General features: G+C 34.1%; 3 protein-coding genes across 4 annotated transcripts; all 3 read right to left on the reverse strand.

Moving 5' to 3' along the window:
• Positions 1 to 525: 525 nt before the first annotated feature.
• Positions 526 to 1,746, reverse strand: LOC140884123 (uncharacterized). Its single transcript, XM_073290798.1, has 2 exons — positions 993 to 1,746; positions 526 to 685 (listed from the first exon to the last, which is right to left on the reverse strand). The coding sequence occupies exon 1, from the start codon at positions 1,650 to 1,652 to the stop codon at positions 1,002 to 1,004; it is 651 nt and encodes a 216-aa protein (XP_073146899.1). The 5' UTR covers positions 1,653 to 1,746; the 3' UTR covers positions 526 to 685; positions 993 to 1,001.
• A 4,914-nt stretch (positions 1,747 to 6,660) lies between these two features.
• On the reverse strand, positions 6,661 to 17,485 carry LOC140880713 (DNA mismatch repair protein MSH7). Of its 2 annotated transcripts, XM_073285397.1 has the most exons (18): positions 17,222 to 17,485; positions 16,171 to 16,720; positions 15,547 to 15,642; positions 15,365 to 15,420; positions 14,777 to 14,843; positions 14,004 to 14,096; positions 13,712 to 13,825; positions 13,583 to 13,616; positions 13,463 to 13,510; positions 12,379 to 12,569; positions 12,147 to 12,273; positions 11,599 to 11,876; positions 9,379 to 9,570; positions 8,675 to 9,082; positions 8,487 to 8,583; positions 7,987 to 8,114; positions 7,302 to 7,745; positions 6,661 to 6,781 (listed from the first exon to the last, which is right to left on the reverse strand). In XM_073285397.1, the coding sequence occupies exons 1-18, from the start codon at positions 17,434 to 17,436 to the stop codon at positions 6,776 to 6,778; spliced, it is 3,144 nt and encodes a 1,047-aa protein (XP_073141498.1). In that variant the 5' UTR covers positions 17,437 to 17,485; the 3' UTR covers positions 6,661 to 6,775. The 2 variants fall into 2 exon arrangements, with proteins under 2 accessions (XP_073141498.1, XP_073141497.1); XM_073285396.1 differs by lacking the exon at positions 6,661 to 6,781 and having other exon boundaries at positions 6,895 to 7,745.
• A 999-nt stretch (positions 17,486 to 18,484) lies between these two features.
• On the reverse strand, positions 18,485 to 23,325 carry LOC140882853 (uncharacterized). The gene is made up of 8 exons (XM_073289070.1): positions 23,128 to 23,325; positions 22,243 to 22,355; positions 21,034 to 21,105; positions 20,520 to 20,555; positions 20,158 to 20,203; positions 19,803 to 19,890; positions 18,825 to 18,882; positions 18,485 to 18,702 (listed from the first exon to the last, which is right to left on the reverse strand). The coding sequence occupies exons 1-8, from the start codon at positions 23,204 to 23,206 to the stop codon at positions 18,652 to 18,654; spliced, it is 543 nt and encodes a 180-aa protein (XP_073145171.1). The 5' UTR covers positions 23,207 to 23,325; the 3' UTR covers positions 18,485 to 18,651.
• Between the last annotated feature and the right edge of the window lie 2,868 nt (positions 23,326 to 26,193).

The following is a 26,193-nucleotide window of genomic DNA, read 5'->3' on the forward strand; positions in this document are numbered from 1 at the left end:
TTCATAGAAATGTATATTTGGATGGATGTTTTGAGAATTAGATGCTACGTGCATATAAAAATATTATTTATAGTTGAATCGAAATCAGAGTTATTAATTAACCAATTTGCTGTAGATGCCATTATTATTTTCAATATATATTCCATCTACACTTGTTTAATTTCTTTGAAGGCTCTTGCTTTAGTTTATGTCAGTATATATAACCATCACTTAGCTCATATCTTGAACTGATCACTTGCGCAAGTATCGATTTAATTTTAATTTCGTCGAGCTACTTATAATAATCAGCGTGATGGCATCAGCTATGGCCTATGGTCACCCGGGCCCGGCCCCCTTTGAAGTAAAAATTCAATTCAAATTTTTCGTGTAATATTATTTTGAAAATTTTCACTTCTATATATGTCCAACAAATAATAGGCACATGCATGTCTCTGAAAAATAGTGTTCCAAATTAATAAAATTGGAGAACTGAAATGGTTTGATTCATTTCTTGTTTAATTACGAGGAAACAACGTACGTTTAACATAATGGAATGGTGTTTAAATTAAAATCAACGACAAACATTTGAAGACAAAGAAATTAACCAACAACATGGAAATCGAACGAAGTTCAAGACTCGACCGACATCCTCTCATGTCTGCATGTGCGTAATCTTGAATCAATGTTATAGTAATTAAGATCATACCTGCATCATGAGTCAAGACAAAACGTACCACTCATTAATAGTCTAATATATCAAAAAATTAGAGCTATATATCATCATTAATGTTCAATAAACTCAAAGATACTTTGTTTTAGCTGATGTTTAACGTGGAATTATTCACACTTGCATGTCCTTGCATTTGAAAAACAACTAAAAATATGTATCTTAGAGGAAGATGGTCGAAAGTTTGCATGTCTTTTAATTTTTCTTTGGCTTCTATATTTTATGTGTGAGTGTGAATGTATGTTGGTAGTAGTTTAATTTTAATATATATATATATATACTCAACTGGAACGTCTTAGAGAGAGCAAGCGTAGCCAGGAGGAGGCGTCTTCCCACAGGTGAGAAGCAACTGAAGAGCAATGGGAACATAGAGTTGTAGATTGAGAGCCTTTATTTTAAGCGTAGTGCACAAGCAAACTGCTGCTTCCGCTTCCAAAAGCCCACCAAGAATCGGGCAGCACTCGTTTGCAGCAGGGTCACCCAACCCTATATGCACCAGCCCCCCGAGAAGATCCACACAAGCCCCGAGTTTCAAGCTATCAATGGGGCAGGTGGCCGGTTTCGGCGCCGGTGGCGGAGGACAAGGCGTGGTGGTTGGCGGTGTCAGTACTGGCGGCGGAACCACCACCACCGGAGGGAGGACGACCGGTGGGGTCACGACGGGGGGAAGGGTGATTATAGGAGGGACGGTCACCGGCGGGAGTGTTACGGGCGGTTTTATGATGGGAGGGAGGGTTATGGGTGGTTTGACGATGGGGGGGAGGGTGGGGGTTTTGGGAGGGTGTGGTTTGGGCTTTGGCTTTGGTTTTGGTTTGGCACAGTCAGGTTTGATAGTGGTGGTTGCTTTGGAGATTGAGAGCATGGAAATTATGAAGAGAAGAGCTAAAATCTTGGAGGAGTATTCCATATTGGTATTGTGATTGGTGCAAAGGAATTGGAATGCCATTCACTTGTTATATAGAGTTATAAATCTTGCACTACTCGTTTTTCAATGATATTTTATATATATTTTTTCCAATGCATATATGCTGATATATAGTATAAAGTAGTCATTTCGTATTATTATATATCATATCGTATATATTTATTAGTTGGGTATGTGATTTTAAAATATATATAAGAAGCATTTCGTTTATGTAATGAAGACATGTTAATTATATATATGAAGAAATAGAGGAACTGTGGTGCAAGAATACAAAAACAACCCTAAAAAGAGTACCTCACGTGAATCGCCAAGGCAGCTGCCAAATTTTGCCAGTTGGCAACTGCAGTTTAAATTCATTTACATATTACATATAGGCTCCGTTTGATAGTCTATATTATTAATATGTGTATAACTTATTCTATGAAATTTCACGTTTTTTTCGTCATATTATTTATCCATCTATTAATTATTTATTTTACATCAATCAAATTATCAATTATTTATCTTACATCAATCAAATCATTTAATTTAAATTACTATATTACCCCTTATGAATAATATTATTCATATTTTATTTATTGTTAAAAGGGTAAAATGGTAATTTGTTATTTTTTAATATAAAATTTTATCAATCAAATCAATAAATTATAATCCATCAATCAAATCAAATATTATATTCAATGTCATTTTTTATTTATTTTTTATTACATTATATTACTTATCTATGTATTATTTATCCCATCATACCTACTAAGTGGTACCATATATAATTAAATATATTTTGGGTTCTTTACATATATTTTTTTTTTATTTTACACAAGTTTTATGACAATGTTTCACGAGTTAGTTTTATTATACAAATTTTTTATTTACTTTATGATTATCGTCATTATCGTCGATTTCAATAAATAATAACGATTAAGTTTTTAATCCTAGCTAATAATAAAATTTGCATTCATGAGGGCTTTTAAGATAGAAATTAATTGTAAGGAAGGTGTCTTTAATTAATTTTCTTATACCAATGTTAGTCATCATATGCAACAATGTTATATATGCATATTCACGCAACATTGATAAATTGAATTTATATCATTTGAATTTATGAAGACTAATGTTATGTGACCATGATATTTTAATTTGCTAGCTTGCAATTCATAATAAATCGTTCAGGTCTCACTTTATACTGGTAACAAATAAATAAATAAATCAGATCTCAATGAATAATATAATTTGTTTCTAGACCTTTGTCGTAGGGTCCAGTACTAATTAAATAAGTCACAAAATTATAGTTAGTCGTTTTTTGACATGATGATCAATTGATCATATATTCATATATATGTGCATCCCACGTAGAAAAAAATACAAATTATTTGTTATATATTCACAATCGAGGCAATTCACTAAGCGCTAAGGATATGTTAATTAATGTTTGGTTTAATTAGTCCATATGATTGAGATACAAAATTATACAATGGAATATTAATTTACGAAATAAGTAAAATGGTATTTTGACCTTGCTCGCTACATCTTGGTGTTTGTCTAATAAAAGAGATTACTTAATAAGTAGAATTTTACCTTTTCAAAGTGTTGATTTTCTTTTTAGAAGCGGAATAAATTTTGTATTTAGACGACGCAACTTTGAAGCCAAAAAAGCTGCAATTATGACCATTTTTTCACACTTTTTCATATGCGGGTTAATTTATGCTACATCGACTTCGAGAGTATTTTTCCCCTGATTTTAATAGATCATGTAGCCTGTAGGTCTCTCAAGTTTTTATGAAAGTTGAAAAATATGTGTTGCTAATATAATGACTAATATTTGATCACATCATAGGGAGATAAATAATCCAAGTATAGTATGCATATATAGAATAATCTGTTTCTACTAAACTAATTTTGTAGCTTTATTTTCACTCTTTATACGAAACTAGAAAATTTGTATCTCTTAAGGGTTACTTATCCTTCGGGTGTTACTTGAAGACATTCAATCATATTTAGCTTTTTCTCGAGAATTTGATAAGCAATATATATATATATTTTTAGTAAGTCACTTTAATTCCTAGAATTTTGTAAATAAAATAAAATAAGATCAATTAGAATATCACAATCTGATCATTTTCTTGTGCACATGTGACGTTTGTTTGTTTTATGGTTGCATTCTTGAAAGCTATTCATCCACATCAAGATAATGCAGCCACTTGACTGATAGTTACATATCATCGCTAAAAAACCACGCCTACTCCTTAATCAAATTTGTCCCTACAAAATCCTCCAAATATAGTAGATAATTTGACTTTTGCTTTTTATTTTCTTTTTTTTTTTGTAAATTTATATATACAAAAAAAAAAACTATAATAAAGCCATATACATTATAGCAAGTCTCATATATATATATATATATATACACACACAAGCTAGCTAGAATGGTGGAAATTGAAAATGCAAACTAGGCATTCAATAACCATGTAAGTTGCACCCCAAAAATCAATCCTATGCGGAAAAAAGAATGAAAATTTACCCCAATCTCGTGGTTGTACTTGGCCTTCTGACTCACGCGAAATTGGACCAATTAAACATTGCCACACGATCAGATTTATCCCATGGTAAAGTTTTGAAGGAAAATATATATACATGATGTATGTATGCACTGACGGACCTACATGATTCCGAAAGGGTGCGATTGATCCCCTGAAATTTTAAAAAAATTTAATACTATATACACAATATCACTATTAAATATAAATTTAATTGTAACTGCCTCTTTGAAATTATTTTTAATAAAAACTTAGTACTATGTATATATATATATATATATATATATCTACAATATTAATTTAATTTTATATTGATTAAAAAGTTTTTGATGAATAAGATAAGAATAAATTTATTTTGGGATATAATAAATTTGGCATTATGCTTTTTATTGTCCCATCTTTTTTTAAAAAAACGAAAAGTTTTTTTGACTTGAATGTGATAAGGGAAATTTATTTTAATTATTCATCTGATTTCATCAAGTTAAAGATATTTTAGTACCAACTTGATAACTTTATTTTTTTACATTTGAAAATAACAATTAGTTCTCTGAAGTTGTTGAGATTAACGAACTTGCTAAAAGAATGGTTCAATAAAAACAATCAATTATATCATTTGGTACATAGATTTACTTTTAAATTTAACATTATTATTATTATTGTTGTAACTGTGAAGATAGTGTTATCAGCAATGAAAATCATAAAAATATCACTTCGTAATAGGTTGAGAGATGATATGTTGTTAAATGATTGTGTGATACCATATATTGAGCGATGTGTGTTTGAGACAGCTATATGTATTATTCATCATTTTTTTTGATCGAGTATTATTTATTATTTTCAGATTATAAAATCTTGGTAAGTATTATTGTAAAAACATATGAAGTTAATTATATATGACATTTGTTATATATTTTGCTTTGTATTAATTTTTTAAATTTGTTGAGTTCGCCCCTCCTGGTTAAAAATCCTGGATACGCCACTGTATGTATGTATATGTAAACTTGTATATAAACTAGTAAATTTTTAGTGAAAACATGTGATCAAATACATGTTTACTAAATTACATGGACTACATGTACTCAAAATCTACTCTACAAACTCGTACATGAACATAGAACTGGCATATCGTATGTGACGCGTAGCAACGGGAGGAAGATTGTAACTCGTGAAAATAAGACTCATGAATCATTAGGAGTTGTGTAGTTCTCATCCCGCGTAACAAGAATTAGGATCTATTAAGGAATTCAATTCCAAGAAAATAGGACAAAATGTACCTAAAGTTAAAGTATTTGCATCAGCTTCTTTTCTTATGTTTCTCCCTTTTACGATATGGTAGAATTGTAACCACCAATCTATTGATCCGTGGGTGGTTTCTTTCTCTCTCTCTCTCTCTTTTTTTTTTTTTTTTTTTTCTGTGGGCTGAGCTATATTTACAACCACAAATTTGGTTTTCCGCTCTAAAATTTACAGTATCATCACTTGTCAATCATTTTATTCAAGGGGCACCTTTGGTCCTTAGGTATTTATCTTTTTTGTCATATTTCTACATATTATTACATGACAGACTCGATTTCCACACGAACCAAATGGTACTACTCACTGCAACTTAACCCACCCACGTCGACCCCTCACAAAATTTGAGTGGAGGAGATGATTTAACCCTTTTCACCACAATTCTTGAATTTGTCGTCCCATAAATTGACGTCCCGTGACATGGAATATTATATTTCAATTTGCTCAATTCACGGGTACTGAATCTCTCCAATCTCAATCAAGATCATAGCTACCTATATCCCATTACTAGCAAGATTTTATCAACAGGCTTGGGCAAAGTTTTGAGGGAGAACATATTATATTAAACCATTTTAGTGAGAGTCATGGATCATATGGGATTAGCTTAATTGGGCATTAGAGAAGCCCTCAATTGGCTAAAGAATTTGGCCGCTTGCAATATAACTGTTGAATCTAATGCTCAAATGGTGATTGATGCTCTCAATGACTCAAATATAGATTTTTCGAGTTTCGGATTGGTTACAGATGACTGCAAAAAATTAGCTTTGAAACTATCAAATTGTAATTTTGTTATTGCGAATAGATCAACGAATCAGACAGCTCATACACTAACTAAGGCCACTGCTTCTATGTCTAATCACGTAAAGTGGACTATCCCGTCCCCCACTTTAATTTCTGATGTAATCACTCTTGATTTACATTAATATCTTATCGTTATGTAAAAAAAAATTATGGGATAGCTTAATTAAAATAATGCATGGTTATTATTCCATTTTTATTTGCTATAAATCGTAAAATATAAAGTTTATCACACAAAAAATATAGATACAGCGAGTATGGATCGAGTAGACGGTCGGGAGGGACAAAAGGATCGGAGGAGACCTACCATGCATGTGGAAATGGAAGCAAAATCACGGATTTCATTGTCACAAAATAACAAAATAATCCAGCCTTACAAAGCACCCAATCATCCATATCTCATCCATAACCAACTCCACCCACCAATAATACTCCTTACATATGCTCCATTTCCTCTTTCGATGAAGCAACAAAAGTTCTTTCATACCAGTCCATAATTTTGCCCATGCCCCAATTAGTTTAGCCCTAAACATGTGGGAAAAAAAAAAGAAAAAGAAACGAACACTCCATCGCTGAGATAACCGCAAGCCAAGACAAATTCAAGCTTACTGAAGTATAATTTGATCAGTAATCCCACCCTGTCCGGTGCATTTTTCATAGTATCCACCCCATACAGTTCTATCTAGACTTCAATATTTTGGGAAATCGATAAAAGGTCGTATTAACGTTTCATTGCTTCATTTCTTGATGTGAACTCCAAAGAAACCCATTTAATACTTGTCATATTTGCATAGATACAACCTTTTCATTTCAACCATATCATGTAATTGACTTGTTATAAAGATTAAGAACTCGTTTTTTTAGCGGTTTCAGTAGAAAATATGGCCTGAATATAACTGAAACTCCATTTTGTACTCTGAAATGTTGGCTCCAATCCCTACTTTGATGTATTAAATTGCATCCATTTACAAGGCAAAAAAAGGTCAACCAATCAAAGTGACCAGTAAGAGGGAATAAGAGCATTTTACCTCAGCTGATCACTCACCTTTAATGAACTTTTAACTTCATGCCACAGGCAAATAAGATCATCAAAGATGTCGTCATCTGAACTGATCTCCTTTGTGTTCGACATACAGAGTAAAGATTTGAGCCATTCTTCATGTAACGTTGAGAAGTTTGCCCTTTTCTCGCATAATTCGAAACTTTTTCCAACCTTTTTCTTCATCATTTGTGCAGCGTTTGAGGCTGATTCAACCACTTGACCGGAAATTCCAGCCATAAGAGCTACTTGCATTCCATAGCTTTCTGGGCATGCTCCAGATGTGAGCCGATAGAGGAAAACAAGCTCATTTTTAATGTTCGAACTGAAACTACATGCCATATGTTGCAATGTAACAAGTGGATGGCCAGAGAACTCCTTTGTGAGAGCGTGATAATGAGTGGCAAACAGCAAACGGCAGTGGACTGTCTCAACGAGATGGCGCAATACCTGTTAACATAATATTGAAACATCGAGGATACAAGAAAAAAAGGGGACTGCTGATTGAAACTCATAAATATTTGGATTAAAATACAACTATTTGTCAGTGAATATCATCCCCGAAATTTTATGCATGAGAAGTGAACACAATTCAATAGCCCTTACCCATAAGGTATTTATCTGCATAAATATGGCATAAAAACATAATTCTTCAATAATATATTAAGAAAAGGGGAAAACAGCATCTCACAGCATATGCGATAGAGTATCCGTCAAAAGTACTTGTTCCTCGACCCAATTCATCAAGAACAACAAGCGAGTCCTGCGAGGCATTTTGCAGGACAGATGCAGTCTCTGTGCACTCAATGAGAAAGGTACCTACAGAATTTAAAAGTTTCGTAGGCTAATCCTTATGATGCAAAATAGATGCTTAACAGAGTTAAATGCAAATGCATGTTCATTGCAGGCATCCAGTCAGAAAGCAGTGTTACATGAAGCTCCAGTGCATCATTTCATAAGAAAGAAGACACCAACGAGAAAATTGATAGCTAGGCATGCACACATTCAGTAAGATTGCCCCCAAATTGCACAATTCTGATATCATTACTATAATCAACTATTTAACATTGATAAATCCTCTGTATTCCATCCTTTTTCCTAGTCAGCTTTATCAAGTCTTCTTAATATATGTTTTAGTTATCAGGTTATAGTTCTACCTTAATCTAAAGTTTATTTAGCGAAAGTACTTACTCTCGCCAGTCATAATTCGATCTGTTGCACCAAGCCGTGTGAATATTATATCAACAACCGACAGAGTGCACATTTCACATGGCACAAAACAGCCTAGCTGCAACACATAAATAAATATTATAACTAGGAATATAGAAATGACGGAAATAATAACAAAAATGTAGGAACTTCCAGCAAGCAAAAAGGACCTGTGCCAGTATAACAGCAAGACAAGTTGCACGTAAAAGAGTCGATTTCCCGCCCATATTCGGCCCAGTCAATAGCATAGTACAAGGAATTTTTCTATTTCCTCCAAGATGGATATCGTTTGGCACCGGTAACCCCCCATTTTCACCAAGGGCATAAGGATGCCACAGCCCTTTCGTTTCAAGAAGAGGATGCATCGCCTCGATGGCAGGATTACTAAATTTAGACTGAGGCCAAAGAACAGGTCTACACATCACTCCAGCAGAATTAATTGCTAAAACTGCAAAAGATCTCAGTACATCGATGTTATTCATGGCATGTATGACTTGAGACCACTGAGCAGCCTTCTCAATGAACAACTCCATCAAAATTGCTAAGGTTTCCGCTTCTGAGTCTCTCACATCATGGTTCTGCCATCACAAAAGGAACAACAATTACTGAATGAAAGTCAATTTCTTTTATGTATGAAACTGACTCGAGGATGCAAAAACAACTAATAAAACATATGCACACACATATGCATGTGTGTTAAGTGTTAAGTGTTTACATACACATACAGAGGAGTCATTCAGTTAACTCATGTGCACCGATAAGGCGATAACCAAAAATGAGAAAATAAGTAGAAATAATCTCGATATGAAATATGGTGGATCTAACAGAAATTCCAAACACAAAAAACTTGGTGCAAAGATCGTCAAAATAAAACCTGGTAATTTGGAAAGTCGCTATCAATTGCTGCTTCAAACTGAATAAGAAACTTGTCAAGCCCCTCACTGCCTCTCAGCATAGGAAGGGCTACCACTTTTGATAATGAGGTAATGTGTCCTTGATCTTGTATGGCCATTAGCATGTCCATTCCGACTCTTAGTCCTCTAATAAGCAACCCAAACGCTTGCACCTGTGTCGATACAGAGAAACCCGCTTTAGCCAGAGGCACGACATGTTATAGAGAAGATAGAAGCTATTAGATTGAATTAGACAGCAGCCTTGCCAAAAATATCAGTTAGTTTACCAATTTTCCATAAGAAAAAATTAGAATATAACATCAAATATATGTGCCGACTGCCATAGACACATTATGTAGTAGCCCGTACCCAAAATTAACGATTAATAAGTACTTAATCAGGTAATCATGTTTGGATTAAATAAAACTTGATTAAGAAAATTCCTAATGGGTTAACGGAGTCCAGAAATGGATCCAGGACACTCGAAAATGGTTTAGAGAGTCCCAAGATTTGAGTAGGATCGGAACCACTGATCCAGGATCGGAGCTTCCGATCTTGGTGAGTTCGGAACCACATCGGAAGCAAGGAGATCGGAGCTTCCGATCGGCGATCGGTGACAGGTGTGTGGTTGCATGTAAAGGAATTGACGCGTGGCGATCGGAGCTTCTGATCGGGGAACGGAGCTTCCGATCTGCGACGTTCGGAGCTTCTGATCGATGCCTATAAATATGAGGTCCGAGCTCCTCATTTCTTGCCAATTCCGAGTTACTTTCCTTTGCATGCAAGGCTCTATTTAGGGCTTTGAGTACTCTTATTTTAGAGTTGGAGTAGGGAACATATTTTAGTATAGTCAGACAGTGTCTGACACAGTAGCGGAGCAGTGCTCGAAGCTGTGGAGCTGCAGCAGGGGTGTACCCCTAGTTGCGGGATAGTCGCCATCAGTGGGCTGACGACGGACGCAGGTATAACTATGGTCTCCTTAAATTATTTAGGAGTATGCAATAGCTTAATTAATGCTTTTAGAGCTTATTCAATGATGCATGGATATTTGCATTGTAGACTTGATGATAGACTTGGAACCTAGAGTAGGACTACTAGAACTGCCTTAGAAAGGTACGTAAATACTGATTGAGATTGCCAGCGGATATGCATGCTTATATGTTGCATTTATGTGTTTGCATGTTACTATTATTATGCGTCATTTGCATATCATCTTGTGCCAGTACATATTTTGAGATGAGCCAGTTAGGGTTGCTCAGCCCTGTTTGGACGTTTGATATCGAGTACCCTTAGGTACTTGTATCTAGAGGACTCCGTGGTCCGCGTCCGGGATTCGGGAATGAGTGGTCGCACACAGTGGTTAGCTACCCCGATGTGACGAGCTCATATTCCAGGCGCAAGTCTGAGCAGTTTGTATACAGTTATCCCAGATATGGATACCCTGTCATTTGCATGCATCATATTTGTATGTTTATCCGTACTTTCGTATTGGGCTTAGAGCTCACGTCCAGTCTTTTCTGTATATCTGGACACCCTATTCGACGAGGCAGATGTAGGTGCAGGATTGAGCACCAGGAGCCTGGAGTAGCCAGTGACCTTGAAGACAGCAGGATTAGCTGTAGGTTTTTATTTAATTCGATTGGGTTGTATAATCGAGTTTGTTTAGCCGGTTGTATTCCGCCGGTCCATTTGTATTTAAGACTTCCGCAGCGATTTATTTAATGCATGCTTAATTATGCTCTTAACTCTGATTAGGTAGTGGATCCGGATGGTCGCTACACATTACCTTCACGACTTACCACCACTAACTATGTTCCTAGGAGTAGTTTCCAGGAAACAATTACTGAATCTTACGAGGCATGTCAAGGATGTGGATCAAATGGTTCTGCGTTGCTTGGTAACATTTAACAACCAAATAAATCTTAACATACAATACAAGTGCCCCAAAGCACATAAAAAGTGAAGTCTAACGAGTCCACCCAGTTGTCCATACTCAGACGTTGATAATATAGTCAATTTGGGAATTAAGGAAAATGCATCAGCTTTAGGATGGGAAGACAATCCCTGAACATATAATACAAGGATGATATAAAATTCTTCGCGGAAAAAGAAAATAAAGAGAATCAGTGGTCAGAAAACATAAAAATGTAGCCCAAGTGTACAAGACTTCAATCTCAAGGTAAAAGTATTAAAGTACGTACTCGCTTTTTCAATATCTTGCTGCCAATTAAGGGCAACAAGAGTGAAGCAGAAGACTGCATGCTAGACTTTATGCATCCAAGTAACCTTTCTAAATCTGGAAGCTTGCGGAGAGATTGGGAAATTTGCAGCATGACTTCTGAATTTGCAGTCAGGTCCTCAACAACATCCAGCCTGTTATTTATTTTCTCCACATCTTTAATCGGGTGACATATCCAGTTCCTTAAAAGCCGTTTACCAGAAGATGTTATGCAATTATTAAGATATTTGTACAGTGTGCCTACAACAAAACCATGCATTCTGTTGTCACAAGGAAAACCAAATATATATATATATATACACACACACATATATATGAGTACTTTTCAGCTGCCCAACAATATTTCCCCAACTCGTCCCCGACCGGGTTTTAGTTGTTTATTTTTTTATTTTTCGCATAACTAAAACACGGTACCGAGTTTTAGTGGTCGGGGACGAGTTGAGCATTATTAATTGGGCAGCTGAAAATTTCTATATATATATATATATATAGAATAAATAAAGTTCCAACCTGAATTACTACCATCAGCATTATTAGTGAAAATCTCAAGGTTGACAAGAGTCTGACCATCCATTCTGAGGCAACCCCTGTAAACTTCATAAGATAAAATATCCCCGTTGCGAATGACATCATTTAACTGCTCCAAACAAAGATATTTAGATAATTTGTGAGCACAACCACCATTTAAAGTTTCCGAATCAAAATGCATTAACTATTACAAGCCCAAAGCTCATGCATTTACCATCAACCGTGCTAGATGATTGATAAGGCCCCCCAAAGCGCATAATGCAAGGTCATGATGTGCAACTCCGTCAAGTACAGAATGCCATGAATCAGAAGACCCACTAAAGTATCTATTGGACTCAATAGAATTTATAACTTCCACAGCTTCACCAAAAGCATCAGCTTGAGTCAATTGTGACGCAGACAATCCTACGAAAGATACAAAGGATTTAAACTTTAACGAATTTTCCAACCACATATTTCCACAAAACTATGTTCAACACGGACAAAAGATCGGGAATAATGGAATTTTACATGGCTAAATGAGCTAGCAAGACTCTTAATCCCAACTTAAAAAACTAAATGCGGCAAACACCACATTTGTGAACATTACATCAATTTATAAAGCAGAAGATTGAGAAATAAGAAAATTCATGATCAATGCTCCATATGTTCAACACGCACATATGCACAAACCCGTTTGTACGTGAATCGTGTTATGATTATGATTGGTAAAGGTCCATGGAAAACTAACCGTCTAGGTTTAGGTAGTGTTTCCCTCTTAAAAAATCAACTCAGAAGATTCCTCATGAAATATCATATTGTTTTACATTGATTACACATTAAAATACAATGGTAATCCCTTTGATGATAGTGATAGAAGATTCCATAGCTTGAAAGATGGGTGTGTATGCATTGTGCATTAAACCTTATTAAACTTATTAGCAATGACTCGTCACTCGCACGAATTGAATCACTCAAACGGAGGAAAATTTTACAAGGCTATGTAATATAACATCCCTATGAATGAAACCTGTAAATCTAATAACTCTATAGAGTCAATACGAGATATATATCTTTACACCTAATTTCACAAAATAATAAATTAAAAGGCAGAGATGCTACGCATAACTAGCCCAAAGGACCAGCTTCTGCACCCGAAAACTTGACCAACAAACAACCATGCTTTCATAATTAATGCCAAGAAAAAAAAAATGCAACAAATTAAAACTGAAGGTAAAAAAGTAATCAAGAAATAAGAATCGAGGACAATAATAAATAATCTATATGCAAAATTAAATGAGTTTTGTACGGTACCTTACCAGTAACACTATACTTCTCAAGTGTTCTCCGAGCTTCATTTGACAATCCTATAATGTAATAGATATAAATCATAAGAAACCTTCTACTTGATAACAAAAGATTAAACACTAGCTTTGTACCTTGTTTTTCATAGATTATTTCCTTTGGAGATACCTAATAAAAGGATATTTAGATGCATTATATCGTAACAATTTGGATATTGTCAAGTAACTGAAACGGAAAACAAAATATAACTTATAAGTGCATACCTGCATTAATAAAGCCCCCAGAGCAGCACACGATATATCATCGCTGATGGAGCCAACCCAAAATTTTAAAGCAGCACAGTCCAAAAATGCAAACCCAAAGCCTATTGAATCATTCTACATACAAAATAAAAAAAATAAAAAAATAAAAAGAAATGGTGTTTATGCCAAAAATGGTGCAGCAGTGAGTCATCGATGTGCAACACACAGAATACAACATTTATGAACATTCAGTACATCCAATGTGCATGAAGATCAATAAATGGAGGAATCCTTCAACATAAAATCTATTTACCTCTTTTATAGCAAGAAGATGAACAGCATCAGACCCAATATTTTCATCATTTGTTGCTGGTGAGAGTACTTTAACTAATTTCCTCTGAATGACCTGTTGAATAAATTTTTTGATCTTTTCAAATTGCAGATGATGCTTAAGATGTAAGAGCTTGATGAAGGTGAAGGATCAAAGAGTTGTGATGAAAGAGAAGTATACTTACTGTTTTTTCAATCTTAGACTCTTAGTGCTATAGTACAAACTACAAAGACAGAAGGAAAAGAGAAAAGAATGGATGCAACAAAATACATCCTACCAAATATTTAAAAAAAACAAGGATATGCTATCACAATAAATAAATAAAAAACAATTTGAAAAACAGAAAAGGATTATGACTTTGATTCTTGTAGATGTCTGTTTACTATAAAACCTCATATATTCCATGAGCACTGACTTATAAACCTCATAAATTCCATGAGAAACTGGCACCAATCAAATTTTCTCACTATGTCGATCTTTGTCCACACCGCAACCGGCTTAGTCTACATCAATGTAGATCATCTTGTAAATGACCATGATTCCTATGAGTAACACTTTAACAAGAGTCCTATTTACATATTTAAGAATTCAATAGTGTTCAGAGCAAGGGGACTGCATGATCCACATGAAATTTTTGCATGGAAAACAATATTGGGTAGAATATATGTATTTTACTGAATTCCTCGCGTAAAATTTGTTCAATATTCAACAATGTAATCAATTAAGTGCAGCTCATACGTGCATCATAAACTTACAGAAGTACCACCCCGGGATTTTGCCTGATCTGATGTCTCCATTTGTTCGATCCGGCCAACCTTGTACCTGTACCGATAAATGAATAAGCAACCATACATGCACATATAAATATAATCTCTTATTATCCAAACTATTAAATTAATTGACCTTGAAGTTCCTCAGGATAGAATAACGATTATGGACATAATAAGGAAGGAAAGCTAGCTATAGAAATTTGAAGTTGCTCCCAGCTATAACTCGGTTGAGATCATTTTTAAATAATTATAAATGAAAACTCAAAAAGGTAAGTCATGGGTACTTGGAGGCTGAGCTTCATTCAATATTTAGTTTCTTTCTTCAACCTTACATCCTAATTTATAACTTCAATATTTTTCTTTTTTGTGGGCAGTAGTGTCTGGATAAGGGATTAAAAGCCCAACTGTGCCAATCGCAGTTTACAAGCACACAAAATTATAGTAAGATGGCAACATGAAGTCTATCAAGAAAAAGGGAAATCATGAAAACAGAACGGAATAAGAATTTGAAAGCCAAGAGATACATTAGCTAAGCAAATTAATTTTATAAAACTGCAGTGAAGAGTGTCATACCCACGGGCTATCAACTTTTGAACAGCATCGTCAATTCCACTCTCAGATATCCCAACCTACAGAAATAAATTGCTACTTCATATAGCATCATACAGACGCAAACTTGCACACACGCACACACGTATATGTAGGTAGTTATATTGGTACAGGCTGTAGGGATCTCAGGCCAAAAAGGTGACTACCTGTCGACATTTTCCTACACCGCTTAGTGTCATTTTCCAATCAAGTTCTTTGTGTCCAATTTCAGCATCTAACTCATATAGCTCATAAAATTTTCCCTGCAATGGATGATAATGCCAGATTTAAAGATATGGCAATGAAAACATAGATGAACAAAGCAGAAAATTATTGCTTTTTTTAATTGAACATTCCTGTTCAGAACAAGATAAAATAAAAAGCACTTGCGAAGCAGAGATGACAACACAAAAATTTGTAAAAGTGATAAATTATCATGCCGTTTACAAGGTGCAAAATTATTCCAATTATTCACTATCAATGCTAACACAAGTTAGAGCAAACAGTTGATCCAAGTATCCCTTTTCAGGGCATGTTATCAGGATAACTACTTGACAATCATATAACCATCAACATGTGAAATGGAAAATTTCATTAAACAATAAACATAAAATTAGAATATTTTATTTATATGAATGGATGGGCTCGCTACATTTATGACCACAGAAAACACCATTTATTGGTCGCTACTCCATTGCAGAATGAAGTCAAAGATTTCCACAAGCATTTCCACTGAGAGAACATTTCCAACGAAAGAGAAGAAAGAAATTAAACTAAGTTCATCAGCATACCACTTTGAAGAAGAGAACTGTGTCCATGTACTGGCGTTTGACATCCCAATACTGTCTTTGTGATGCTGACATCTTACTCAAAGCATCAGGAGGAATGTAAAGTGTCCTCTTATCATACGAAGGGTCACCAAGATTTCTTCCAGAGGCATCCTTGATCCGAGAGGGATGTAGCCATTCGAACTTGCTGATGAGTTTAAAGTCTTCGTCATGATCTTTGGTTGCAATATCCGAATTCACCAGAATCTTTTGTTTTTTATTATGACTAGAAGCAGAAACAACAGCATTTTTCTTGCAATTGAAAAGGCTCTCCTGAACTCTCTTCAACCCCGGGACAACAGGTCTCATTCCCGACTTCTCTGGAACAATAATATCATCACTTCTGGTTTCAGAGGAACACCACCTTTTTCCATCGGAACTGATTAATTTGCTTGCATTAGATTCCTTATGTTCGTTGAGATGCTTGGGACCTAAATATCCATTGCCTAAATCTTCTGGTCCACGATATTTATCATTGAGAGATTGAATAATAGAACTATCATCCCCTTTGAATCTGCGGATACCCCCAGGAGGAGAAAAAATGAAATTAAAGATATATAATGGACGTCAGTTTGTATCAATAAGCTTCTAATTGGCGTGCTGGAATTGTTTGACATAAACCAATCTTTTGTCATCATGTCACCACTAGATCAGCAAAAAATTTTTTACCCACAGTTAATATTTTTCACTTTTTGTTTACTACATCAAAACCCAGTTTTCATGCTTCAGGCTAAGTGAACGGCAGTAACATCATTCTACGTTCATTATTCCGATAATATAATGACAAATCAATTGGATAAAATCATAAAAATGTCAAATGCTGGATCGAACGTCATTTTACAAACATTAACCAAACTTGGAACTGAAGCTCAATATTTACTTCAGAAATATACTCATCACAGCAGCAGATGATCAATAAAATGGAAAATAATTAGCAGAAGAATGAAATATAAGCAACATAAAACCAAAAAAACATCTCACGTCTTCATAGCTTAAGAGAAGTAAAGTAAAGTACCTGCAGTCAGTCGAAGTGTTGGTTCGGCCTTCGGATCTCTGGAATTTGTGTTTAATGCTGGAGAATAGCGAAGGAGTGGCGACGGTGCCGCCGTCTTCAGCCAAGGTCTGACGTGGCATCTTCTCCAGCGAAGTGCCTTCGCCGGAGACATCTTTGCCTCCGCCGGAGCTTTGGGGTTTCTTTAGGAACGAGAGAATTGATTTTTGCCGCTGCATTTTTGGGTTGGGAGCGGGAGAGTCGGAAGGTTTTGCTATTTAAGGCTGTTAATTAATTAATTTATTTTACGAATTACGAGACAAATTTGGCGCCCAAATCAACGAATAAGCCATTTTAGTTAGCATTATTTGGTGATTAAATCCACGGGTTTAAAACGAAATTTTTAGAAACATGTGTTAATATTATTTACCAATTTAAAATTGCATTTCGAACGAAACGACAAATCAAAAATATTTTGTCTAAATTGAAACAAATTTCGATTCAAACATGTTGAGAAATCGAGTTGAACTTTGAACCAGTGTTTTCATAACCAGACCGATGATTAAACCGGTGTACCTAAAAAAAACGGTCCAACCGGTCGGACCGTTTTAACCGGACGGTCCAACCGAAAAACCGTTTATATAATATAATATAATAAATAATATATTTTGAATTTTAAAAACTCAAAAATATATTTAAATAGACAAAAAAATATATATTTGTCATAATTTGAAAGCTAAATAAAGATGTTAATATATTTAAAATATCAATTATAGTTATAAATAAATTAAATAATGAAATATTTAATTTTAAAAAAACAAATAACTATTAAAATAAATTTTTTTAATGAAGTAAAAATTTTAAATAATAATGTATATACATAAAAAAAAATTAAATTTAAAGTTTTAAAAATAAAAATTTAAATTTTCAAAAAAAAAATAAAAAAAATTCGGAAAACCGGTTCACCGGTTGAACCAGTTTTCCGGTTATTGACCGGTCCAACCGATTCTTGACCGGTTTTGACCGGTTCTGATCGATTGGACCGGTTTTTCGGTTTTTAGGAGAGAACCGGACCGGACCGGCGACCGGTTCCCGGTCGAACCGGACCGGCGACCGGTTCCCGGTCGAACCGGCCGGTCCGGTCCGGTTTTAATAACACTGCTTTGAACCAAATTTCAGCTAACGCTGTGTGTGTTACACGAACATATTCAAATCGAAACTTGAATCCAAAATAATTATCATGTTTCAGAGCAACCATAAAACTCATTTGATATCGAACAAGAAATATTAATACTCAGCTAGATTCTTTTGCATTCCTAAGAATATTTCTTATCTCATTCTTGCTAAAGAAAATATTAGTTCGTTCCAGTTCACAAATACTTTTGTAGTTCAGAACAAGGATCCCAAGTCTGTAAATAATTTCCAAAGCTCATCATTACATGATCTTCATTCCACTACTCTTTGGAAGTAATCACAAGCAATCCCAAAGCACCTATTAGTATATACTGCAAGAAACCAAAACCAAGTTAAGCACGGATTTTTCCTTTCGAAAAATTTATTTATTGCATATATGCACATAAAAATAAAATAAAAAGGGACTTCCAAAAGTTGCACATTAAAACTTCACCTTGACGATAGGCTTCTCAGTCATGATTATAGTTACCCAACCTACATACGGCAAGAATCTGAAAAAGGGCAAAAAAAAATGGAAAGAAAAGTGAGCCAAATGATGATCATTTTCCAGCAATTAAAACAAACATTCAGGAAATACCAGACATACAAAAGCTGACCAAAGATAAATTGTATGGAAAGAGAATACTGAGTATGCAGGAAGCCAGACAGACTCCCACAAGGCCAAAAATATATTGCCGCGAGATGATGAGGCCAAAAAGTGGATCACTAAATGAAATATTAATTGTTCCTAGAGAAAATTCAACTTTGCGATAGACCGGGGGGGAAGGGAGGGGGACCATGAGATGTGATGGGTAACAGAAAAAAGATACAGATATTGTCTTACTCTTTCACCTGACTGAATGCAACGGAACTTGTCAAGTGGCCAACTAACTATTAGCACTTTGTTTCCTAGTAAGTATCTCCATCCCAAGTTCTAGTTCAGTGGGTAAAATATTTATATTTATATACATAAAAGAGCTGTCTCATTATGATTTTACAGAAATTTTGGGATACATCAACATCTAAATTTGAAAACTTCATGAGGATGTCTCAAACTTCAAGGGAACTCAATCCTAGGTACTTCCTTGTTTACATTTTTCATACCATCTTGATTAAGATCCGAGTTCCCTTCCTAGGTAAATTACCTCTTCGGTTATATAGAAAGCTGATAATCATCATCCGCCACACCAGCAAAAACACCACAAATCGCTTACCTAACAAATATGCTTTAAAAACTATTTTTTTCCTTCACTTGCATGTTTAGGAAAGCATGTAAAGAGGATCAAACATGAGCCACTTTCAGGTATATGACCTTACTTTAATTGCAAATATTTCATGATTTAAAACGCATCACAATCAAACCTAGTACACCACGGCTTCCCAACGAAGGTATAAATAAGTATGTCAAGTTCATTTACCACGACCAACTTACCCAACAGCTCTACCCATGATGTGATGCCTGTGAAGCCAAAGCTGGCCATGAGCGTACAAGAGTCTGTCATCCCCAAAATTGTTGTCTCCTGAATATATAAATGAATAATGTAAACACTAGCTTTCCAACTGTATTGAAAATAGTGGTAGCGAAATCAACTTGAACCAAGTCTCTATGCAACGGAACGCATCAAGCATGCATATGGCACAAACATTACGAAAAGAAGTAAGGGTTCTGCAACATTTTAAATTCTCTCCCTCAATTTCTTGAGCACTGAATTTAACTCATGTACACTAATATGCATAAAGAAACATCTAGTATAGATTAGAGAAAAATACATTCAAATGCATGATACCTTTCGTCAAGACATCAACTTCTCCAGTATCTTGGCGCTCATGAACCTAAAGAAAGAAGCATCATTAGAATCACGTAGTTACAAGCAAGAAGAAGGAATGGGAGGATAAAGCACCTTTTCTTATTAACTCATAGAAAGAATAAGTAGGATATTATATAGACAATGTATGTTTGATCTTATTTGCTCCTCCTAGAAGCTAATATGTTCAACAACATACTCCATAATTTTCGAACCACCTATTTGCTTCTATTTCCCTTCAGATAAGAAAACTATCGGTGTCCAACACTTGTTTTACTTAGGTTCAAAGGTGAATATGATTGGAAAGAAGAGAGGACAACTAATGTTTAATCCAGTGTGCTCACCTTAATGACTCTATGGACAATAGGAATTTCGCGTCCCTGTAAACAAGGAAAAAATATTTAGTTTATTAAGGAATAGATAAAAATTTAACAAACAACAATTTGGGAAAAAAAATTATTAGTTTGGAAGAGATAAACACAATTAAACATTAAACAAACACAAAAATGTATGATAGAATTAGACAACTCCCGGATGCATCTCTTCTTCAATGAAACTTTCCAATTTTTCTTGATATATATTTTTATGATATAGCTTCTTTGGCTACTTCATTGATTTATATCTAACACTACCTCCTCCACAATTTCATCAATATAAACTATAACTGAGGAGACTATAGATATTCCCAGAGTGAGTGATGTTTCGTATATTAGCAATATCTCAGCAGCATGGTTTTGGATGAAACGCTAAACGGAAAAAATCATTATAAGTTCAAATACAAGCAAAAGTCATACAAACAATAGATGACTAACAAACAGAGGGGACATATACCAAACAAACAAATTAGTAAGTACTTACATCGACATTAAAAACTACAATTTCTCCAGCACGGATAGGTTCCTTACTCATATGCAAGAATAAAATGTCACCCTGCAATATTAAAACATCAAAACAAATGTTGTTAAGTGGCATATTAATATCCAGAGCTTCTGTATATTACAATTATGATCCAATAAAACTATATGTTCTTAATGTTCCTAAATTTCAAAAACAGCGGTCAAGCATACGCATCATGAGTCCATATGCACAATATAGTACAAAAGGTTCATATACTAAATGAAATTTAATATAAGGTCTTTTAATAAAGGTGCACGAGGAATTTAAAATTTTTGAATTTATAGGATATAAACGTATATACTAAAATGGGTACAACAAGGATCGTTTAATCCACGTACAGCATTCATAAAATAGTGAAAGAGTAAGACACATCCACTAGGTCAGTATTGAGTTAAAGACTTAAAGTTAGACTCGCTCATTAACATGAGAAAGAATATCAGTTTCAATCAATGTATAATGGTTATAAAGCCATACAAAAATTTATAAACGGGTACCCCAGTATGTGTCAATTGTCATAAATGTCAGGAAAAACAAATGGCCAAAGTTTGGGAAAATTGCTTTTTTGGTCAAGTATGTTTGTCACTTTGCAATTTCAGTCGTTTATATTTTCAGATTTCAGTTTTAGTCCGCTATCTTTACTTTTGTGGCAATTTTAGTCATTTTTCTGACGTGGCGGTGACGTCACACAAATTCAGTGTTGATGTGGAGATGACGTGTACAGTGCCACGTAAACATTTTCGAATAAAAAGGACCTAAATTGCCAAAAATCGGAACATACAGGACTAAAACTGAAATGTGAAAACATAGAAGACCAAAATCGCAAAGTGACAAACATACAGGACCAAATTTGCAGTTTTCCCGCCAAATTTTATACATACATAGTTTTATGCAAATTACCAAAACCTAGATTGGCCATCAATATCTATGTTAAGCAACATAAAGGACCTGGCTTCTATACATGGTCATTTATCAGAACTGGAAAATCACCACCACAATTGCAGAAAAATGGGAACTTTTAGGCACAAACAGTTGGCTGCACATAAAATACTGTGTGGGTTATATTGGCTATGATAAATGACTTGTATTGTTATATGAATCTAGTTAGAGATAGATAGAGATTATTGAAGATCACTAATCAGGTGATAAAAATCAGAAATTATCAAGATTCACCCTTTTAAAGCCAGGTTCCATGCTTCCAGAAAGAACAACGACAACAGGTGATTCACTTCCAGTGATGCACATTAGTCCTTTCCAAATAATAAGTGCTGATGTGACTATCATACCTGAGATGCAACAGGAATAACTAGTCAGTTATATGTCCATGAGTTATCAAAGAGAGAAAAAAACATGGCTGAGTGGAATATATTGTAAATTCATAGCCTGTTAATACAATTTATTATAATTATAAACATAAAGTGAGCCGAAAAATAATAAAGAATTACACTGCAATTATCAAGCAAATCATAGTGCATCTGCTACTGACCTCAAAATGGATGAAGACATGAGAATATACCGTGCTACTGACTACTGGATCACAAATTTTACATAACAAGGGAAATTAGTGATTAATGTCAATGTCCGTATTCATATTATCATTTCTTAAGGTAAATTTCAGCCAGTTCTTACTTATGTGTGTCTAATAGTGCACAGAACAATCGGCCATCACTTTTGCATTCTAATTGATATTTATATTGGGGAAATGTGCTCTCAATTTCTCTGCTACTTTCTATTTCCCCTCTCCACTTTCTGAAATCACAGAGCAAATTCTTTTCGGTTTCTATCAAAGTCCTTGGATGGTTGAAAAGAGATTTATCACCTATACACATTATAGGCAAATATATGTCAGACAAACTTCCTTATTACTGTATACACACAAACTTCCCAACTGATGTATAAACACATTGTACAAACTATGCATTTAAATCCAAAATGCAAATTCCAAAATTTGGACTCGACCCATCAAACAAATTCAAATACTGAGTGAAACTCATGACTGCAAACTTGAGAAACCGAATCGAACATTCAATACATAACAAAAGAGATAAAATAGCGAACCGAGACTGATGATTTGAGTGAGAACTTGTCTAAACTGCAGAGATTTGATTGAATCTATTTGCTCTCCGATCCAACCCATCTTCTATTCGAAATTCAAAGTTCCGAATTGAAATGCCCAAAATCCAAATTGTGTACAAAGGCAAAATTAAATGGGAGTTACTATGAGCGTTGAGTTTTAGGCCACTGTAATTAGGGCTTTTGGACGAAAACAAAATAGGGAGTACATTATTTATTTAATTTAATTTTTTTAAAAAAAATCGGAAGTACCTTCTTTTTTTCCTATTGCAATCCAGCTCCTCGTCTTACTAAAAAAAAACATATATGTTCCGTTTGGACAATGAGTTAAAAAAAAAAAAAGTTTAAAAATATATTTATATTAGATTTACATAAATATTTTTTAAAAATCAGTACAAGTTGAAAATATTTTTTGATGTTTTTTTTCTTTTGAAAAAACACGAATCAATGAGTGATTTCCATAGATTTTTTAAAAATAAGTTTTTTTTAAGCTCTAATTTTGAGTTTTGAAAAAACTCTATTTATAAGTTAAATAAGCACTTTTAAGCCCTAAAAAACCAATTCAAACACATTAGGTCAGCCACAATGCTCGTTAATAATACTCAATAATACCTTCCACATCATATAAAGGCATGGGTTCCACTATTAATAACACATACATCTTTCACCCACAAAACTTTTAGGGGTTGAGTTCAACCTATTATTACCTCAATGATATATCTAATATCTCATGATTTGTCACGTCAATAATATATCATTAATTACGCATATGTGTAAAAATACGAACCATCGGAATTTGGATGCATGATTTGGGTATTATCCTTAATGTATGATCTCATTAACCCCTTTTAGGGCACCTGTACTCATAAACCTTCAAAAATGGTTAATGCTCTGTCACGTCACCCCCACATCAAAATTTAAAAATCTCATATATTTTTAAAACTCTCTAAGTTATTATAAACATATTCAACAACTTTTTTATGGACCTCACTTTTAATTCTCTTATTTTTATTCCAAATATCATTTTTTTATAATTTAATTTATATATATTATTGAATCATATTCAATTAAAATTTATTGTAATGAAAATTAAATTACATTAACTAAGAAAATAACATTACATAGAATAGTGAAATGAAAACAAAAGACACACACCAAAAAAATAGAAGTACAAATATCTTTCCTCTTAGTCGTCTTTTGACCAATTGATCATCTCGTCCAACATTGTAAACTTTTTTTTACCCTTCCTCTTAGCTGCCTTTTTGACCAATTGGACGAGTGCATACTTCATATTCATCTACATCAACACTCGTGTCCGGATTAGAAAATGATGTGCATGATCCTGATTCAGATGTCTTTGTCTTTTTCTTGAAGTGATGGTCTTCTGATTGTGGAGCATACTTCTCACATTCTGTGAGAATTCTCCAAACATGTTTGTACTTGAAAGGCTTGTTCTTTTTATTACACATCCACTTTTCATGTGCTTTGATTAATCATTGTCACTCCAACCGCTTGCACGATTGCTATGCCACTTATTATAAATTCTACTAAACTCACTCAACAATCTCTGAAAAGTTAAAAAAAAATGTGATTTTATCTGCTTCAATTGTCTCTCCACGCTTCCAACAGCACGATGTTCGCTATACTCCTTTGTAATACGTTTTCAAAAAGCTTTCTATTTTTGTGCATTGCCAGTAATTGGATTGGTGCTTACAGAAATCCATGACCTTGCAAGAACCTTGTATTCTTCTAGTGTCCAAGCAGTCTTATTTTTCTTTTGATTATCTTGTTCATAGCCCGTCTCTATATTCCTATCTAGGGCAATGTTATCGAGCCCAAATTGAGACGAATGTGGATGAAATTGAGACTCCGGGACAGAAGTTGGTGTTGCAGTCTCTAAACTAGACCTTCTTGATTCTTCTGAAGGGAATGTAGATGTCGTTGGATTATGAAATCCAGAAAGAGGAGGGGGGCCATGTAAACTGCGTTGTTCATTGTTGAAAAATACTCATGAGGATATATAAAATCTGGAGCTCTAGGGACATTACTCGATTAATTGAAAATTATGAGGATGTTGTGGTACGTATGGAATGGTTGAGAAATTTTGAAAGTATTGAAGAGCACGAACATTGAAATTTTGAGAAGATGGATTCTCTCCAATATTTGAAGAGTTCAAGTAATTCTTGAAAGCTCTGATTTGATTTTCATTCATGTTGCATAGTTTACGAAAATATGAAGAAAGATGCAGAGGAAGATAGTATGAATGAGATAGAAAAAAAATGATTCATTGATTGATATATTTATAGTTCAAAAATAGTCGTTATGAATAAAATTAAATATAATAAAAATATATATATAATTTAATTAAAAAATCAAATTTGAAAAAATAAAGTTGAAAAAAAGACAAAACCCGTTATAAATTAATAATTAATAAAAAAGACAAGAGCCGTTACCCCAAATTTGATTAAAAATTGATACCCCAAATTTGATTTTTTTTTTTAAAAAAAAAAGACAAAAAAAACAAAAATAATATTTTAAAAAATAAAGCAAAACAGCTACAAGTAGCAGCTGAAGCGCCCGTCTTAATGGAGGAGTGCACTTTGCAACTCAAAAAAATGTAAAAATAAAAATAAATAATAAAAATTAAAAAACCAGTCCCAAAAATGGTTTAGTTTATGCTAGCATATGGGCAGTGCCCTTGTGCTGCATCCAAGGGCCCATTTTTTTTTTTTTTTTGCATTTGAGATGTTCATGCAAAAAATATGAGTCGTTAGAATCTCATTCGGGCACTGCCTGAATGGGGCAGCATAGACTAACCCCCCAAAAATTAGGGATAGGTTTTTTTAAAAAAAAAATTTAAAAACTCACCCTTGCAATGGGGTTGGCGTTTTTTAGTGGGAAATTTTTGAGTGAGAGGTTTATATTTCTATTAACCACCCATTACATATGCTTTTAATATTAACATTCATTATTTATGGGTTTCACGTTTCACTCAATAATTTAAAATTTTTTTATATTAAATAAATACATTTTAAATATATTTTAAAATAT

This window comes from Henckelia pumila, chromosome 2 (assembly GCF_033568475.1).
Source record: "Henckelia pumila isolate YLH828 chromosome 2, ASM3356847v2, whole genome shotgun sequence".
In the NCBI taxonomy this organism is placed as follows: domain Eukaryota; kingdom Viridiplantae; phylum Streptophyta; class Magnoliopsida; order Lamiales; family Gesneriaceae; genus Henckelia; species Henckelia pumila.

What these genes read in the sequence shown, in the direction of transcription:
- LOC140882853 (XM_073289070.1), bottom strand. Translation starts at nt 23,206, where the DNA reads ATGGGTTGGATCGGAGAGCAAATAGATTCAATCAAATCTCTGCAGTTT. An exon ending in TTGTCCATAGAGTCATTAAG is followed by an intron (nt 20,204 to 20,519) that starts GTGAGCACACTG and finishes TTCTTTCTTTAG; the next exon opens with GTTCATGAGCGCCAAGATAC. An exon ending in CTGAGAAGCCTATCGTCAAG is followed by an intron (nt 18,703 to 18,824) that starts GTGAAGTTTTAA and finishes GGTTTCTTGCAG; the next exon opens with TATATACTAATAGGTGCTTT.
- LOC140884123 (XM_073290798.1), bottom strand. Translation starts at nt 1,652, where the DNA reads ATGGCATTCCAATTCCTTTGCACCAATCACAATACCAATATGGAATAC.
- LOC140880713 (XM_073285396.1), bottom strand. Translation starts at nt 17,436, where the DNA reads ATGCAGCGGCAAAAATCAATTCTCTCGTTCCTAAAGAAACCCCAAAGC. An exon ending in TGGGGGCTTTATTAATGCAG is followed by an intron (nt 13,617 to 13,711) that starts GTATGCACTTAT and finishes TCCTTTTATTAG; the next exon opens with GTATCTCCAAAGGAAATAAT. An exon ending in TCGAATTATGACTGGCGAGA is followed by an intron (nt 8,115 to 8,486) that starts GTAAGTACTTTC and finishes TAAATTCTGTAG; the next exon opens with GTACCTTTCTCATTGAGTGC.